The following is a 16,345-nucleotide window of genomic DNA, read 5'->3' as shown; positions in this document are numbered from 1 at the left end:
CTTTTATTGCTCCTTGTATGCCTCTGTGTAGAAAGCATACACAGACAGACCTTTTGATCATGAAAAAAAGTCATGCACAATGTTACCCTGATTGGTTAATCACCCTGTCAAATATTCTGATGACGTAATAGACATCTATTTTTTTTTTACACTCCGCGTGAACTTGAGTGACCTTAGGGGAAATCATTACACACCTGTCAGATTATACTGTAACTTACAGCATTTCTTAAAATAGCAACACTTTTTTTCAGTTACCGATAATTATTTAAAATATTAAGTAGATTAATGATTTTTTGTTTGCTTTATTGGATTAAATTTACGGTTGTAGAAATGCAGTAGTAGGTGGGAAAGGGATTAGGTAAGTAGATAACTTGGAAAAATGCTATAGGGAAATGGATAAACTCAAGAATATGCGTAATTACAGAGGAATGGGTAACCTGTTGCTGTTGGTACCAGTTTTGTCTGGATGACTAAATAACATACAATATTAGTCTGGGACAGATTTTAGATGCGCCTTTGGCCATTTGCTGACGATTTTCCTGTGCCCATCTCATTTTTTAGCGCCAATGTCTGCATATTTCACCATTGTAGGTGAATCGCTCTTATGCAAAATGGACGCTCTGATTGGCTAATGCCGATAATGGGCGGCTACCGATCACAAGCAACAATTGCTTGGGATTTAACGTTTCAAGCAAAAGGGATTAGTCTTGCACCTGTTATCATCGGAAATTAAATTATTCAACTGAAGAAATTGAAAAATTATTCAACTTATGAAATTAAAGTAATCAATCTGTACATAGAAATCACTAATCGTGATATTTTGGATTATAAACTTCCTGATTTGCATGCGTCAGATTGAACGCACATATTTTGAAACTGTGCGTCTTTTTCGATTTTTATGCGTATTTTACGCAAGACGCACATCTAGATTAATCACTGTAACATATCAAGGTCTTAAAGCTGCATGCCTCCAGATGAGTCAAAATATATATCGAGCAGAGAAAAGTTTACTAAGATTCTTACAAAAGTAAAAGATTCTAGTAACAATTAACATGTAATGTGCAATAAATGACTGATTTTGCAGTATATATCACCATATTTCTACTGTGTGACTAACTAAATAAGGACTATTTTTTGCATATTTTGACCTCTTTTTAGCCACTAACGTAGATTGTAGGTTATGTTTGCAATGTGCACATAACTTTCTTTGTTCACTTCACAATATTTAAATGAATTTTCTAAATTTTCATTAGAATTAGCATGAATCTGGAGGCATGCTGCTTTATAACATGTCATGTTTTTTAACACATCAATACTTAAACTTACTCTAATTGTTGCATCTTCACTGGCAGACACCATAACACTGAAGGTGGGATGAAATATTACCCTCGTTACTGGGCTTCTATGGCCGCTGAGGGAATAACGTTCTGGGGGTCGAGGAATCCATTCTGACGGATCTCTTTTATCACGGGTCGGGCCACCCTGGTTAAATTCTTTCTCTGCTTCCGAAAGTTTGGCTTCTAGGTCCATGACCTACAAATTACAAACAAATACAAATTAAACCCAGATTCCAATTGAAATACAGTCAAACTATATTGCGTAGTGACACTCTTTCATACATAGAAACAATTGTTTTGTTGTTTTTCTGCTTAGTACTTATTTATAAATCTACATCAAAGTTCATCATCATCATCTTCAGTAATTGCCTCACTCTTCATAGAGCATAATCGCGATGAAACGCGATGAAAATTCATTGGCACTATAAGACCTTTCTGTGGCAACTCACTACCAGGGTGGTCTACCTATAAATTACATTAAAAAGAAGAGTTCTGCAATAAATTACAGAAATAACAAAACATTTTCTTCATTAAAATTAAGAGAATAAATTCCAAGAGAAAATCAGAATCCGACACTTTTTCTGCTAATGAATGATTTTCGATGCAAAAAGACTGTAACAATAAAGCCTTATTTAGAAAGGCAATGATTATGTCTTTGCTTTACTTGTAGATGAAAACTCAAAGTTCCCCTCCCAGTATTATTTCAGGATTGTTTCAACACAGACTATCTTGGGAAAATAAATGACAATCCTTAAGCTAATTATATGTAGGGGTTACTTTCGTTAACCTGTCACCTATCTAAGCTGAATTTTCCTAATGGACAAGTCAAGCTTCCAACTCTGGAACTGTCCACTATCAATTTTTGGGATGTCAAGATTAAAATTTTATGCTACTGAGCCACCAGTATAGAGCCTGGTCAGACTGCATGGATGTGCAGACCGGCCTCGCTCTATACTGTTGGCAATGGCTGAACAATGGGTTCCAGCATGGAAAGGGTTAAACATTTACCTTTTTCTGTAACCTTATGACTGATGTCCATTTTTTCTCTAAGATACCAGAGTATTTCTTGTCTATTTCCATTGGCTGAAAATAAAAGGAAATAAAATCACTACGTTAATGTAGTAAAATAAACATGAATTACAAGTATGAAAACATGTGTGGCTTCTCGATGCATTCCAGTTAAACGTTTAAGAGCCTGGATATATCCAGAATCATTCATAACTTCCTTAAGTGTAGTACATATGAATTAGTAATATTCATTGTTCAAGGAAGCATAAAATTGATTGTTTTTTTTCATAATGTAACAGAACACTACCTATCCCATAATGATTTATCAATTTTATAAAGATGAAACTCAACTTAAGCCCTTAACCTTCTTAAACTGAAGCAAGTAAGTCTTTGCCACCAGTATAAAGCCAGTCCAGCCTGCATATCCCACAATCTCAGTGTTTTTTTTCACCAAAATATTCGGCGAAATTCTCCCTATTCCCCCCTCAAAATAGTATGTTTTTTTCCCCCCTCAAAGCTGAAATTTCCCCCTATAATATGGCAGCCCAAATCTGCCTGCAATGAATATCATTTTTTTTGCAACAAACTGCCGAAAAATGCTTTATTTTATGCCTGTAAGACTTACTGTTAAGCAAGGTTTTTCATATAGGTAAGGGGAGCTACTCCTGGTATCCCAACAAGTTTATCATGTGACACATCAATATTTTAGATCCGTATAAAAATCCCCCTCCTATTGCATTTTTCCCCCTCCAATGGGCACCGACCCCCTTCCCCCAAAAGTGAAAAAAACACTGAATCTGTACAGTTTGACCAGGCTCTATTTATATACTGTTGGTAGCTGAATTTTTGTATTTTTATACTAAAACCCCTTCACTTTATATGGACTTCTCCAAATTCAAAGTTTGGGAAATCAATTGCATAATATGCAGCAGATTACAGGTTAAAATAACCAGTCTTAAAATATAAATTTGAACTTCAATATACACAAGCTCTGTGTGGGTAAGGTAAAATAATGCAAGTTCTGTATAATGCAATGGGTAAAATTCAATATTAGTGTGTTTTGAACCTTTAATTTGAATACTCGTATTATTGATTTCATATGACATAACTATATATATTATCTTGATAAAAACCAAACTTAAAACCATATATTCAATTTTACTAAACAAAACCTACCATAGAAGCCTCTTTCTGAAATTGTGTGAGTGCACTAACATAGCCATTGGAGCTAAGGTAATCAGCTATGGCTTTATTCCTGAAATTGAAACAAAAACCAAATATTGAACTTTCTCAAATTGTTAACATGTACCTGGCTAATTACATCAAAATATAGCAGAATAGGCAACAATTCATAATATAATATTGATTGACAATATTTACTCAGTGTGCTTAATCCGTAGTAAAATATTTGCTTTTCATTGTAGGCGTAACAATACTGCTTAATCTTGATATATAATAAGGTCTAAATTTTTAACTTTAAGACATTCAATATGTAACAAGATGTTAATTTCAATACTCCTCAATAGCATGACTTTATGACTTCACAGATTAGGAGACTTCAATACTGGATATGGAATGAAATATTCTCCACCCCCAACCCCCCACCCTCTCCCAATTATCGAATTTAAACACCCTTTCCTTACACTTTTACATTTGTCAATATATCATAACTATTTGAAAGAGAAACTTAAAAAGGAAATATGACATCCAATTTTGGACACCGTTACAAATAGCCATATGTTTAAGATGTCAATAAGTATTACAAAGCCAATCTTCCGCATGCATGTGCAAAAATAAACAGCTGTTTTGTGTCCTCATTTCGTAATCTTAGAACAATAATTATTTCTGTCTAGCTTCGGGAGATATTGATTGTTCATTCCACAGAAATCTATATTGGACTTCTGAGACATTTTGTAGGCGGAAACATTTGAGCTGCTTAATATGTTAACACGAGAAATCTTCCTTGAATTATGAATATGTCGGTATTTTTCCTGAAACGTAAGTTTCTACCACTTGAGAACGTCATTATAGATATCACAGGATTGTCATTAAGAGGCAGCTATATGGCAAAATGACTTGTCTTAAATGCATTTTGGGTTTCCTCATTTTTTAACAATCTCTGTTGTATCATTTTGTATGTGATAAAAACCAAAAATGACCACCAAAAAAAGGGAGGCTCCGAGCATCTCAGAAAAATGACAACACTCATTAGTTTATAAGATTTTTTTTTCCCACAGGTTACATGGCAAAGCATTAATAGTTGTAAGTTTATATAACCTGAGCCACTTAATAAACAGCAGTTTATTATACACAACCATGTAATTTTTATATGAAACTGAGAATACTTCACAACTGATTTCTTTGAATTAACTACACAGACAAATAGCGCCATGTCCGATAATTATTAACATTACAAACTTGAAGGAGAACAATTTTCATTAGACCAGTATTAAGGTCTTTTTTAATTGGTTTAGATAAAATCTTCACACTGCTGAATTAATTAAATGGGATCAACTTGTTTTGTTTTAACTATCCGTTATAAATATTTGGAGTTCATAATTGAAATTTAAAGTTAGCCAACCAAACAGTTTAGAGTCTGGTTGAACTACTAATGCTCTATAATAGTGGCAAAGGCTAAACATTTTCTGTTCCAGCAGTTTATGGGTTAAATCCCCTACTAAAAGTAGCTTAAATGATAGTTACATGTATTGTTACATTTCAGAAAACAACATGTACATGTAGTACATCTCTCTTGACACTCAATCAACAATCATAGACAATTTTAGAGAATTTATTGATCTCTGCAATGGCTGTAGACATTTACATTGAAACATCTATTTTTACACCATTAAGCAATTGGAAAGCCCCAGTGACTGCTGTTGAGTAGAATGGATTTATACAATATCATTCCCAGCACACGAGTATGAGAATTCTTCTTGAGCAGGACATTTCTTCTTCAGCAGGACATTTTTTTATCAATATCTAAATTGCAGAAAATTAAAAAAAGGTCTATTTAAGGCCTTTTGCAACTATTTTGGGATCATATAAATTGGAAAAAATATTTGGCATTTTGAACAAAAATGAAATCTTTAAAAAGTTGAAAAACTAACTTATACATATGACAGTTATGTAGTTATGTACGTTTTTTATGGTTTTTAGCATGTGTATGATCATATAGCATGTCATTTCAATATTTCTCAGAAGGTGAATAAAAGTTTCCGTTTTTAGGCTGCTATTGAAAATTTCTGTTTTAAATTGCGGAAAAAAAAAACCCTGGCTATATGCTGGCATCATGGTGAAAACACCCAGTTATCATGATTGCAAAAAACATATAAATATTGAACAATAATTCTTTCACAGTTGGCACCATTTATAATTTGATAGACTAGTAATATAGATATTTGTTTGGTATAACTTACAATTCATCTTTCTGCCTCTGTGACAACACCATGGTTGTATATATCTTTGATACTTTCACTAACAACTACAATAATCACCAGTGCACTGCCATCCTGAAACATACATAAAATTTCATTGTACTTTACTGGACTTAATCATGATAATAACAGATACTGTATGTCATGATTTTTCATATTTTCACAAATAAACTCGTGCATATTGTTGAAACTATCATCAAAATTCACAAATTTCCAATTTCAAGAACTAAATCCATCAGTAAATTAATGGATATCAGTATTGAAAACTCAAAATTCAGTTGCCCGGGCCGTCCAAGCAGGTGACAACCATGATTTTTGTTACAGGCTACTATTGTTAGGGATAGGGTTATCCTTTCCTAGTAATAAACAAACTGCTTATAGTCAAGAGAGGGACCAGCTTTATATATATTTTCACACTTCTAGGTCCTCAAAAGTACATTCAATGTGCACAACTAGTGAGAAAAGTTTTAAAATTCAACTTTCAAAATAAATTATTTTGACATAAATTATTTTGACATACTACATGTATGGCACTGCTTAACCTTTTAGTAGCATAAGCGAGTTAGTTAAACAGCAATGTACATCATACACAGGTGATAAATTTTCGGGTTATTTTTTTCTTTTAATACAGAATTATTCTTTTTTATACAGAATCAAAAACATAATTTTGGCTTTCCAAAATCATATTAAAATCTAGAACTGTGTCCATAAGACAGGGATGCCCCCAAAATTCACTGTTTTGTCAGTCTACTTATGAACAGTGTGACAGTCTGCCAATGGCAAACCAAAGTAGGGGCATATAAGATCAATATTGATCAAATGAAGTCTACACTGCTCTTTGTGAACCGAACCCTGTAAAGTTACTGTTTTTCAGGTATATTTACTGTTTTTCTAGAATATATCAACTTCAAACAATAATTTTGACCTTCTATAACTGAGAAATGATTGTTCATCAAATGCTAACTACTGTCAATCAAATAACTGCTACACTACCAGTTGTGATTCAGTGGCTAATGATCTGATCATAAATGTCAAAGTTATAAAAGCATTTACTGGAGTTACAATTAACTAAATGCTAAAAACAGACCAGGCTATAATCTGTTATTGTAATTACTAAAACAAATCTGCAAATCTCATCTAGTGTAACACAAAGGAGAGTAAAAGTATAGGTAGCTGCCGATAAAATGACAAGAGCAGATCTTTTTTAGAGATTTAAACTTTTTTCTACCTAGATCTGTAATGTTTTATGTTGTGTACATAAATTTTCAAAGTTGTCTAACAAATAAACATACATATCTTTGATCAAAAATAATACAATATCTAAATAAATGCCTCCTTACAATAAATAATAAATTTAGATTTAAAAAATTAAACTTTATTAAAAAAATTATTGATTTATATAATGTATAATATAAATTAAATGTAAAAAAATCAATTTAAATCTGAAAAAGAAAAACATGCTTCTGGCATTATGCAGATTTCCCCTAGTAAATCATAAGAAATATTTATCAACTAATACCAAGAAACACAACTGCACAGGGCGTATGGAACACTTGCATTCAAAAGACAGCCAGAAGCAACAAAATGGCAATAGTTTTGGCATTAAAGGACCCAGACAGAAGCGGCAGACATGTATATTTGTAGAACAGATGCTGTGTGTCTGCTCTATCAATATTGATCTAAAACATTCCAAGGAAACTTCACCTCCCAATAAAAATTCTCCCTGCTACTGCAATATAAACTCTCCCACAAATATATTCAATAAATGCCAGTTAAACAAGGAAAATAATCATGTTTTCTACACCAGCTTGAATGCTTAAGAACAATTTAACTTTACATGATTTGTTAAATACCATTATTTTAACTCTTACTCCAGATACATATATTATCATAGGGAATATTCATTGTGTGACTTGTTATCCTTAGCTAATGTGACAGTGATGATGTTATACGTACACGTATAAGTTCAAACAAGAGAGATTTCTAGACAGTAAAAGAGCCATGCAGATTTCACGTGTTTAACATCAGGTTGCCTTGCCCTAAATGTATCATAATAGAACTTTTTGTGACTTTCTGCAATTTTTTTTGTCATTTCCAAGCATTAATTTATGCTCACTGTCAATTATTACATTTAGGGAATATATTTAGTATAACTTATATCATCCAAGTAATATCCTTGTGTTACTATTTTTAAACATGATGTCACATAATGCCAAGAATATATTATTGACTTCTGACATCATTTCAATTCGTTGATGACTCAGATGGTAAACTTATAAATCCTCCAGTCCTGTCTGAAATGGATCAATGGATGAATACCATCAATTGTTACTCACTCTAATAGCAGAAACAATGCATAAATGCTACACACATTTTTATACACATAGATTACTATAATGCAAAGGAAAAAAAGAACACATTCTGCAAAACAATTTCATGAGTGGTATCTTTGCATACTGAAATTATTCTCTAGCATCTAAATGTTAAAATTAAGCAGCCAACAACATCTAGTATGTCAGGTTTCTAGTCAAACTGTTTGCAAAACAGCTTTTTTTTGCACTACAAAACAAGATCTTGTGCATTTTGTATGCACATAATATATAGGCAGTATCTCCCACCTTAGCAAGATTCAGACTAATAGATTTATCAAATCCCTCATCCTGAAGACTTAAGGCTTTAAATGCATTGTCATGCTTCTTAATATGTAAATACACTATATGAAAACATCTACCAACTCACCAAATATCTAATATGTAAATGTAGGAAATGGTTAAGCATATGGGTCAAAGGAAAAATCACCATTTACAGTTTTATATACTCTGTTTAAAAACTTTGGAAAGCATAAAAATTATTTATGACATTACATGACAAAACATAAATGAAAAATAAATGAAAAGATGATGGCACCCTTATAATGCTATTTCACTATTGATCTTCTATCTATCCTGACTGACAGTTGACAATAACCCAAAATAAAATACTCTATTACCAATAATCAACTAGAGGATGCTTTTGTAAAAAAGCGCATGTCTCCCCCACTGCTGAGAATAACTGTGAATGGAAACAGGAATGGAAATGGAGATAAGATAATGTAAATACCCGGTAGTCACTTCAATGAAGGCTGTCTATGGATGGTTTCTATTGTTAAGGTTGTATGAGAAGATGCTTCCTATGAAGTTTGAGGGTTGTAGGTCAAAAGGAACTCTAGTTATCATCCGGAAATGAGAAATTGACCAACGGTCACTGTGACCTTGACCTTTGACCTACTGACCCCAAAAACAATAGGGATCATCTGCTCTATAAGACCAATCATCCTATGAAGTTTGAGGGCTGTAGGTCAAAAGGAACTCTAGTTATCATCCGGAAACGAGAAATTGACCAACGGTCACTGTGACCTTGACCTTTGAACTACTGACCCCAAAAACAATAGGGATCATCTGCTCAATAAGACCAATCATCCTATGAAGTTTGAGGGCTGTAGGTCAAAAGGAACTCTAGTTATCATCCGGAAACGAGAAATTGACCAACGGTCACTGTGACCTTGACCTTTGAACTACTGACCCCAAAAACAATAGGGATCATCTGCTCAATAAGACCAATCATCCTATGAAGTTTAAGGTCTGTAGGTCTAAAGGAACTCTAGTTATCATCCGGAAACGAGAAATTGACCAACGGTCAGTGTGACCTTGACCTTTGACCTACTGACCCCAAAAACAATAGGGATCATCAGCTCTATAAGACCAATCATCCTATGAAGTTTGAGGGCTGTAGGTCAAAAGGAACTCTAGTTATCGTCCGGAAACGAAGAATGGACGGACTGACGGACGGACGGACTGACGGACGGACAGGGCAAAAACAATATGTCTCCCCCCGAGGTGGGGGAGACATAATAAATGCCAAAGAGTCTGCTGTAGGGCCAGAAACTAGCCAAACTATTATGATGTTTGCTCTTTAAATAAAATTTCTTTACCTTCCTTCCATAAAAGTTAAACATTCCTCAAATATAGAAATAAAATACCAGTACAGATAGTAGGTCTTTTAAATGTGACATAAGGAGTAAAATCAATGTCATAATAGCTTTCAAGTGTTCTGTACATATTTACAATTATGTGGGTGGTAGTTTTTTTTCCAAACATTACCCATATTACCAATATATATTTTCTATTAACAAAAATCAATAAAATAGACTTCAGGACTAGTAGGGGAAAAAATACTAAATGCCATAAATTACAGTAGACCTGCTATTAGGGTTGTTTTTCCTTCTAGAGCAGCATCTGTTTAAAGGCTGCTTCCCTTCTGAATCTGAATCATACAGTTTTCCCCTAAAATTCAATTTTCATAAAATTTTGTGTCCCCCTTTTGCAAATAAAGTGTGTCATTTTCACCTAAATGAAAAGCCCCTTCAAAGCACTCACTGGCTATGCAAGAAAACGCTTCTTAAGTTTTTTATACACTCAGTTATAATTTATAAGGCTTAAAAAATATTAAAATTCCTTAGACTTCTGTAGTCAAAAGCAGCCTTTTTCTGTATCAAATGTAAATTTGAATTAATACTTAACATATATAAAAGTTGGTAGCTATTCAACTTCAATTTTGTTTTGTAAACACTTGTGTACAGTAAATTATGATGAGTCATAATACAAGAGACCAGGAAGCATTTCAGTCATGAACATTCTTTATTATGATTGCACTTTAAAAAGAAATCCTTCTTTACACTTGTAATGTAGACTTCTTTTTACAAGTCTATAATGAATAAAACTTGAACAAGATGTCTACTTTAAGGGAATCATGTTAAAAGAAATAGTCTTAGGGTCAAATAGAAAGAGGACCAAAAGTTAATGAAATTGGCTGAAATCTACTATTGCAGTGTCTATTCTAGGTTAGTAAAACACGCATTTGCGACATTCATGTTTTTTCCCATAGATTGTGCAGATTTTTCAAACTTGTGTGATAATCCAGGGTGTTTTTTTTTTCAAGGATTTTGGGAACATGAGTTACATGACCCATACCCATGGAATGGGGAATTTCAGCTACGTTTTGTTAAAAATTGGGAAAAATTGCATGACTGAAATTTTGCAGTGATTAAATGACTACAAAGAATAACTGTCTAGGATGGCATCTGCAAACATTTAAACACCATAACAGTGAAGAAGCCCTTATTTTCAAAGATTTTAGAATTTGTTATTCAATATTTCAGTGAAGAAGCCCTTATTTTCAAAGATTTTAGAATTTGTTATTCGATATTTTTATTTCTAACTTTTCAATTGAGAATTTTTTCCTGTTGATTGGGAAAATAATACAGAGTTCTCGGGGACGCTTATTTGCTTATTTCGGCGTCCCGGTACGCATGTTTATTACAGCTGGACGCAAATATTTCAGAGCAAGGATTCCACGTACGCTTAATTTTGCCTGGGGACGCATAAACATTACCGACTGTTTACAACCACTAATTCACAAATACGTCTGCGGGTGTCAGGCTATAGGTAAGCGGTCCTATGCACATCGACCCGTGAAGCGATTAGCCAATCAGCGATAACGCTTTCGATCATTGATCAGACTTATGTATGTACGCACGCTGTAGGTGTAATTACCAGATATAACACGAGATGATAATTTTATATATTTGATCAACAGTTAATTGGAAATTAGCAAATTTTACCGACAAAAGGATAAAAATATTGACTATTTACGCCGCAAAGTTAAAGACTGTTTTCTCAAATTACAAATGAGTGTAATTTTGAATTATTGTCGAATATTTTAGACATTTCGGCATTTTCTAGGCAAAATTTTGCTTTCGTTTCATTCTTGAAAAAACATTCTATAAGAGTATTAAGAATTTGAGATATTGCGACGAAATTCCAGGACAACAAACCAAAATACACATACGCTTTTCTTTGATATTTAGATTTTATCCGAAAATTGATCCCGAACATCGACAATTTCACTTCGCCAGAAACCCTAAAATTTTGCAAAAATTCTCAGTTTCCAAGCCAAACATGTGAATGAATTGTTCCTTTATTATTCAATCAACATTAAATCTTTAAATATCGATCTTCAATTTGCCCCCTTTTGAAGATATTTGCTAAAATAATTGTCGATCGGATGAATCTCTTACACACTGTGTGAAGCTGTACACGATTTTCCTATTCATTTCCCTAAACGCTGCCTATATACATTTACGTTTTTTTTACAAATATAAACTTTTTGTCTTTAGAGTGGACTTATTTTACCAGAATAAAATTTGATTTGGTATAAAAGTGAAAAATAAAAAACGATTTCCATGTGTTGATGCATTATAATGAAATAATTTCAAAATAAATATTAACAACAAAACAATAATTATACTATGTAGTTCAGAGTTTGTTGTGAATAACTATAAACTTTGAGTTTGAAAGTCTCTTGAAGATTCAAAATATCAGCAATGCTATTGTGAGCATTCAATAACTAATCTGTAACATATTAATTGCGACGCGCTTTTGGACTCCAACTTTTTCAGGGTTGGGAGTCCATGGACTCCATGTTTTAAAGTCCTAGTGAGAACCCTGTAATATACTATTTTCAATTGGGAATGTGACCAAATATCGACTATAAAATAAGCCAAAAATATCCCTGTAGTCCCACATCAGAATTGATAAAATAGCTCAAAAAGTATAATATTTCAAGTCAGTTTGTTTGACAATGTAAATAAATATCATTGGTTGAATGTTTAGGTGTATTTATTAAAATGTTTGCAAAGTGCTGACAAATCATTTCATATAAAATAATAATGTATTTCTTTCATAAACCCAGAGCTGATCAAGTAGTGCTATCTGCAATGCTGTCTAATTGTAATACAAGAATTGTAACAGAGTTACCAACGTCTCCCGCCTCGGGGAAGTTTTATATGAAGCATTAAATTGTGCTATTTCAAAAGATTGAGGTATCGCTCTCAGGTTTTTCAGTCCAAAATTATGATCAATGCTAGATCTGCAAATGCAATAATAAATTTTTTAAAGAAATAAAATGAAACACGGAATTTAAAAATCTATCATGTTAAGCTTTGACCACTAAGTATGACCTTGACCTTAGAGATAGGGGTGCAGGTGTCGTGCAAGACATATCGTTGTATGATTGTAACTATTTGTGCCAAGTATTTTCAAAATCCCTTGAATTATGAAGAAGTTATAGATGGTACACAAAATCTACCCTATTTCAGACTGTTAATCTTTGACGACCAAGTGTGACCTTGGCGGTAGGGACCCATGTTTTGCGCCTGATATATCGTCTTATTATTGTGATTATTTGTGCAAAGCATTTTTAAAATCCCTTGATCTATGAAAGTATGGACTGGACACAAAATATACCCTATAACAGACTATGTAAATCTTTGACCTCTAAGTGTGACCTTGACCTTGGAGGTAGGGACACAGGTGTTACCATGACATATCATCTTATCATTGTGACTATTTGTGCCAAGTATATTCAAAATCCCTTGATCTATGAAGAAGTTATATGGGGGACACAAAATATACCATATAACAGACTCTGTTAACCTTTGACCTCTAAGTGTGACCTTGACCTTGGAGGTAGGGGTGCAGGTGTTGTACTTGACATATCCTCTTATTATTGTGACAATTTGTGCCAAGTTATTTCAAAACCCGAAGAAGTTCTAGATCGGACACAAAGTATACCCTAAAACAGACTATGTTAATTTTTGACCTATAAGAGTGACCTTGAACTTTGAGGTAGGGATGCAGAAAATGTGTATGACACATCCTCTTATTATAGTGACTATTTGTGGCAAATATTTACAATATCCTTTGATCTATGAAAAAGTTATGGACCGGACACAAAATATACTCTATAACAGACTATGTTGATCTTTGACCTCCATGTGTGACCTTGACCTTGGAGGTAGGTGACCGGTTGTTGCGCATGACACGTTGTCTCATTATTGTGAACAATTGTGGCAAGTATTTTCAAAATCCCTTCAAAGATAAGAAAGTTATGGACCAGACACGTCATATACCCTCAAATAGACAATGTTGACCTTGAATGAGCAAGTGCGACCTTGACCCTAGAGGTACGGGTCTGGTTGTTGCGCATGACACATCATCTTATTATAACAAACATTTGTGCCAAGTTATTTCAGATTCCTTTGATAAATGACAAAGTTATGGACCGGACACTTGTAGGTAGTAAACACAGACATAAAAATTTATTATTGAAAGTTTTTTCATCTATTTAGATACGATTTGTTCGTATAAGAGTTTGGTATTATTTTTTTGAACAAAGAATCAAGGTGAAATGACTTAATGTTTGGTAGTTGGGAGAAGTTAATTCATGTGCATATATTTCATAACTAACAGCAAATTTGCCATAACAAAAACATAAATTTCTTTTCAAACATATATTTTACAATAATCTTAACATTTAAATAGAAATTGACTCTAATGTTGATTGAATTGTTGGAACCAAAGTGTGTTGTAATCAATTATAATGTATAGTAAAGTGTGCAGTCACCATCATAATAATGAAATGTATTGTAATTTCTGTCAAATAGGTCACTTTGATGCTTTGCCTTATTTATATTTTATGTCCATGAGTGAATAAAGTTTGGTGAAGTGAAAGAATGACAAATAGCTAGCGATTACACTTGGATTAGAATCTTTATCAAGCATTCACTTATTTGCCAAAGTAATGAAATACTTCAATACTAGTCTTCATATTTATAACACATAAAAGACTAACATTGCATCCAAATTTGACAGTTGTGCCATTGATCTGTTAAGACTGTTTGAAATTTATTCAAAACAGAGCACGATTTGAAGAAATTACCTATAAATTCATTCAGGAACCTCTGCAGAATCACACAATCATTACACACTTAGATCGTATTGTGATAAACCATAAGATTTACCCAGTAAGAAAACAGAAAAGTAACATTTTACTAATCCACCTAATTATTCAGTCATAATTTATCTGTTGACCGCCATGTTTCTTCAGGCGTTTCGATGACATTTCGTAAAAAGAGTCTACCATAAGCTTTGACAATTGGGTGATTTATTCAAACAATACATTGAATTAATTGGGAGACAATACCTTTCCGATTAGATAATGAAAAATTCTAATTCAAAGCAGAGAATGTTGAGGAAATCCGTCTTATTTTTGAAGCACACAAGTATTTTGTCTCGAAAAGTGTAATACAATTGCGCATGCGTACAATTCAACCGGAAATGAAATAACGCACGAGATATGGCGCGGTATAGTATACACCAAAATCCATTGAATTTACCGAAATCCAAAACTACCACAAAAGTTTATTCACAAAATTGAATTGATACGTCTTTAGATGAGGACATCCGGCAGTCATAGAGCAAATATATAAAACATTTATAGTTCTGGTTTTATAGTCCATTGCATATTTTGTAGAGCTAAACACACAGACACTAACTAGCTAAACTTATGATAAACAATGACCGTGTTAAATGTTAGCTAATAAAGAGCAAAATCTTTTTCTTAAAGGTAAAAATGTTCACCATAAGAGAAAAGAAAAGCTCTCTAAATTCAACATTCCAATTTTAGAACAGGAAGATTTCAAGAGATTCAAGTTTTTTGTTTGTTTGTTTTTTTTGTTTGTTTTTTTGTTTTTTTGTTGTTTTTTTGTTGTTTTTTTTTAAATTAAAGATATGCAAACTCAAAACTTCATATTTGAAAATACTGACAATTATTATACAAATTCTCAGTCTTTAGTCTTTTAATACACACGGTGAGGATATGTTATGTTTAAAAGTCTACACATTACAGGTAAATACATTATGAATTTATAGTGGCATTTAAAAAAAGGTTTTTTGTTGTTGTTAGTGTTTGGTTTTGTTTTGGCTTTTTTTCTATCTTTTTTCAGGAAGGACCATTAAAAGTATGGAATGCAGCTTCCCAATCATAGTTTAAGCATTTTCTTATTCAAATTAGACATATCTAGTGAGACCCTTTAGATTTGAATAAATCTTTGTAATAAGAATATTTTACTGAATGATGAGCATAGTATATATAACACAGTCATATTTGGTCTGCATTTTGCTATTTGTAGAAGATGAAAATTATTAAAAAAACAAAAAGGCTTCTATCAAGTATTTACGGAAGCGTCCTGGTGCCAATTCATAATGTTCTATAAAAAAATAAACTCCTACGTAGGAGATAAAAAAAGCCTAATTAGGAGTTTGTAACTCCTACGTAGGACTTTTAAACTCCTACGTAGGACTTTGTAAGTCCTACGTAGGACTTTATAACTCCTACGTAGGACTTTATAAGTCCTACGTAGGACTTTGTAACTCCTACGTAGGACTTTATAACTCCTACGTAGGAGATAAAAAAAGCCTAATTAGGAGTTTATAACTCCTACGTAGGACTTTTAAACTCCTACGTAGGACTTTATAACTCCTACTAAGTCCTACGTAGGACTTTATAACTCCTACGTAGGAGATAAAAAAGCCTAATTAGGAGTTTGTAACTCCTACGTAGGACTTTGTAACTCCTACGTAGGACTTTATAACTCCTACGTAGGAGATAAAAAAGCCTAATTAG

The 16,345-nt window shown here is 33.0% G+C and overlaps 1 protein-coding gene across 1 annotated transcript in view; it reads right to left on the bottom strand.

Moving 5' to 3' along the window:
* The window catches only part of LOC132713222 (lissencephaly-1 homolog), a 29,667-nt gene extending 14,662 nt beyond the window's left edge, over positions 1-15,005 (bottom strand). The window contains exons 1-5 of the mRNA XM_060695711.1: positions 14,864-15,005; positions 5,765-5,857; positions 3,522-3,600; positions 2,346-2,420; positions 1,327-1,533 (exon numbers count right to left, since the gene is read on the bottom strand). Coding sequence (XP_060551694.1) covers positions 1,327-1,533; positions 2,346-2,420; positions 3,522-3,600; positions 5,765-5,796 — 393 coding nt within the window. The 5' untranslated portion in view covers positions 5,797-5,857; positions 14,864-15,005. The remainder of the gene's footprint in view (positions 1-1,326; positions 1,534-2,345; positions 2,421-3,521; positions 3,601-5,764; positions 5,858-14,863) is intronic.
* Positions 15,006-16,345: the final 1,340 nt, after the last annotated feature.

This window comes from Ruditapes philippinarum, unplaced genomic scaffold (genome assembly GCF_026571515.1).
Source record: "Ruditapes philippinarum isolate M1 unplaced genomic scaffold, ASM2657151v2 ctg3091_1_1_1_1, whole genome shotgun sequence".
NCBI lineage: Eukaryota > Metazoa > Mollusca > Bivalvia > Venerida > Veneridae > Ruditapes > Ruditapes philippinarum.
The sequence above is the reverse complement of the archived record's forward strand: the minus strand, read 5'-3'. Positions and strand labels throughout refer to the sequence as shown.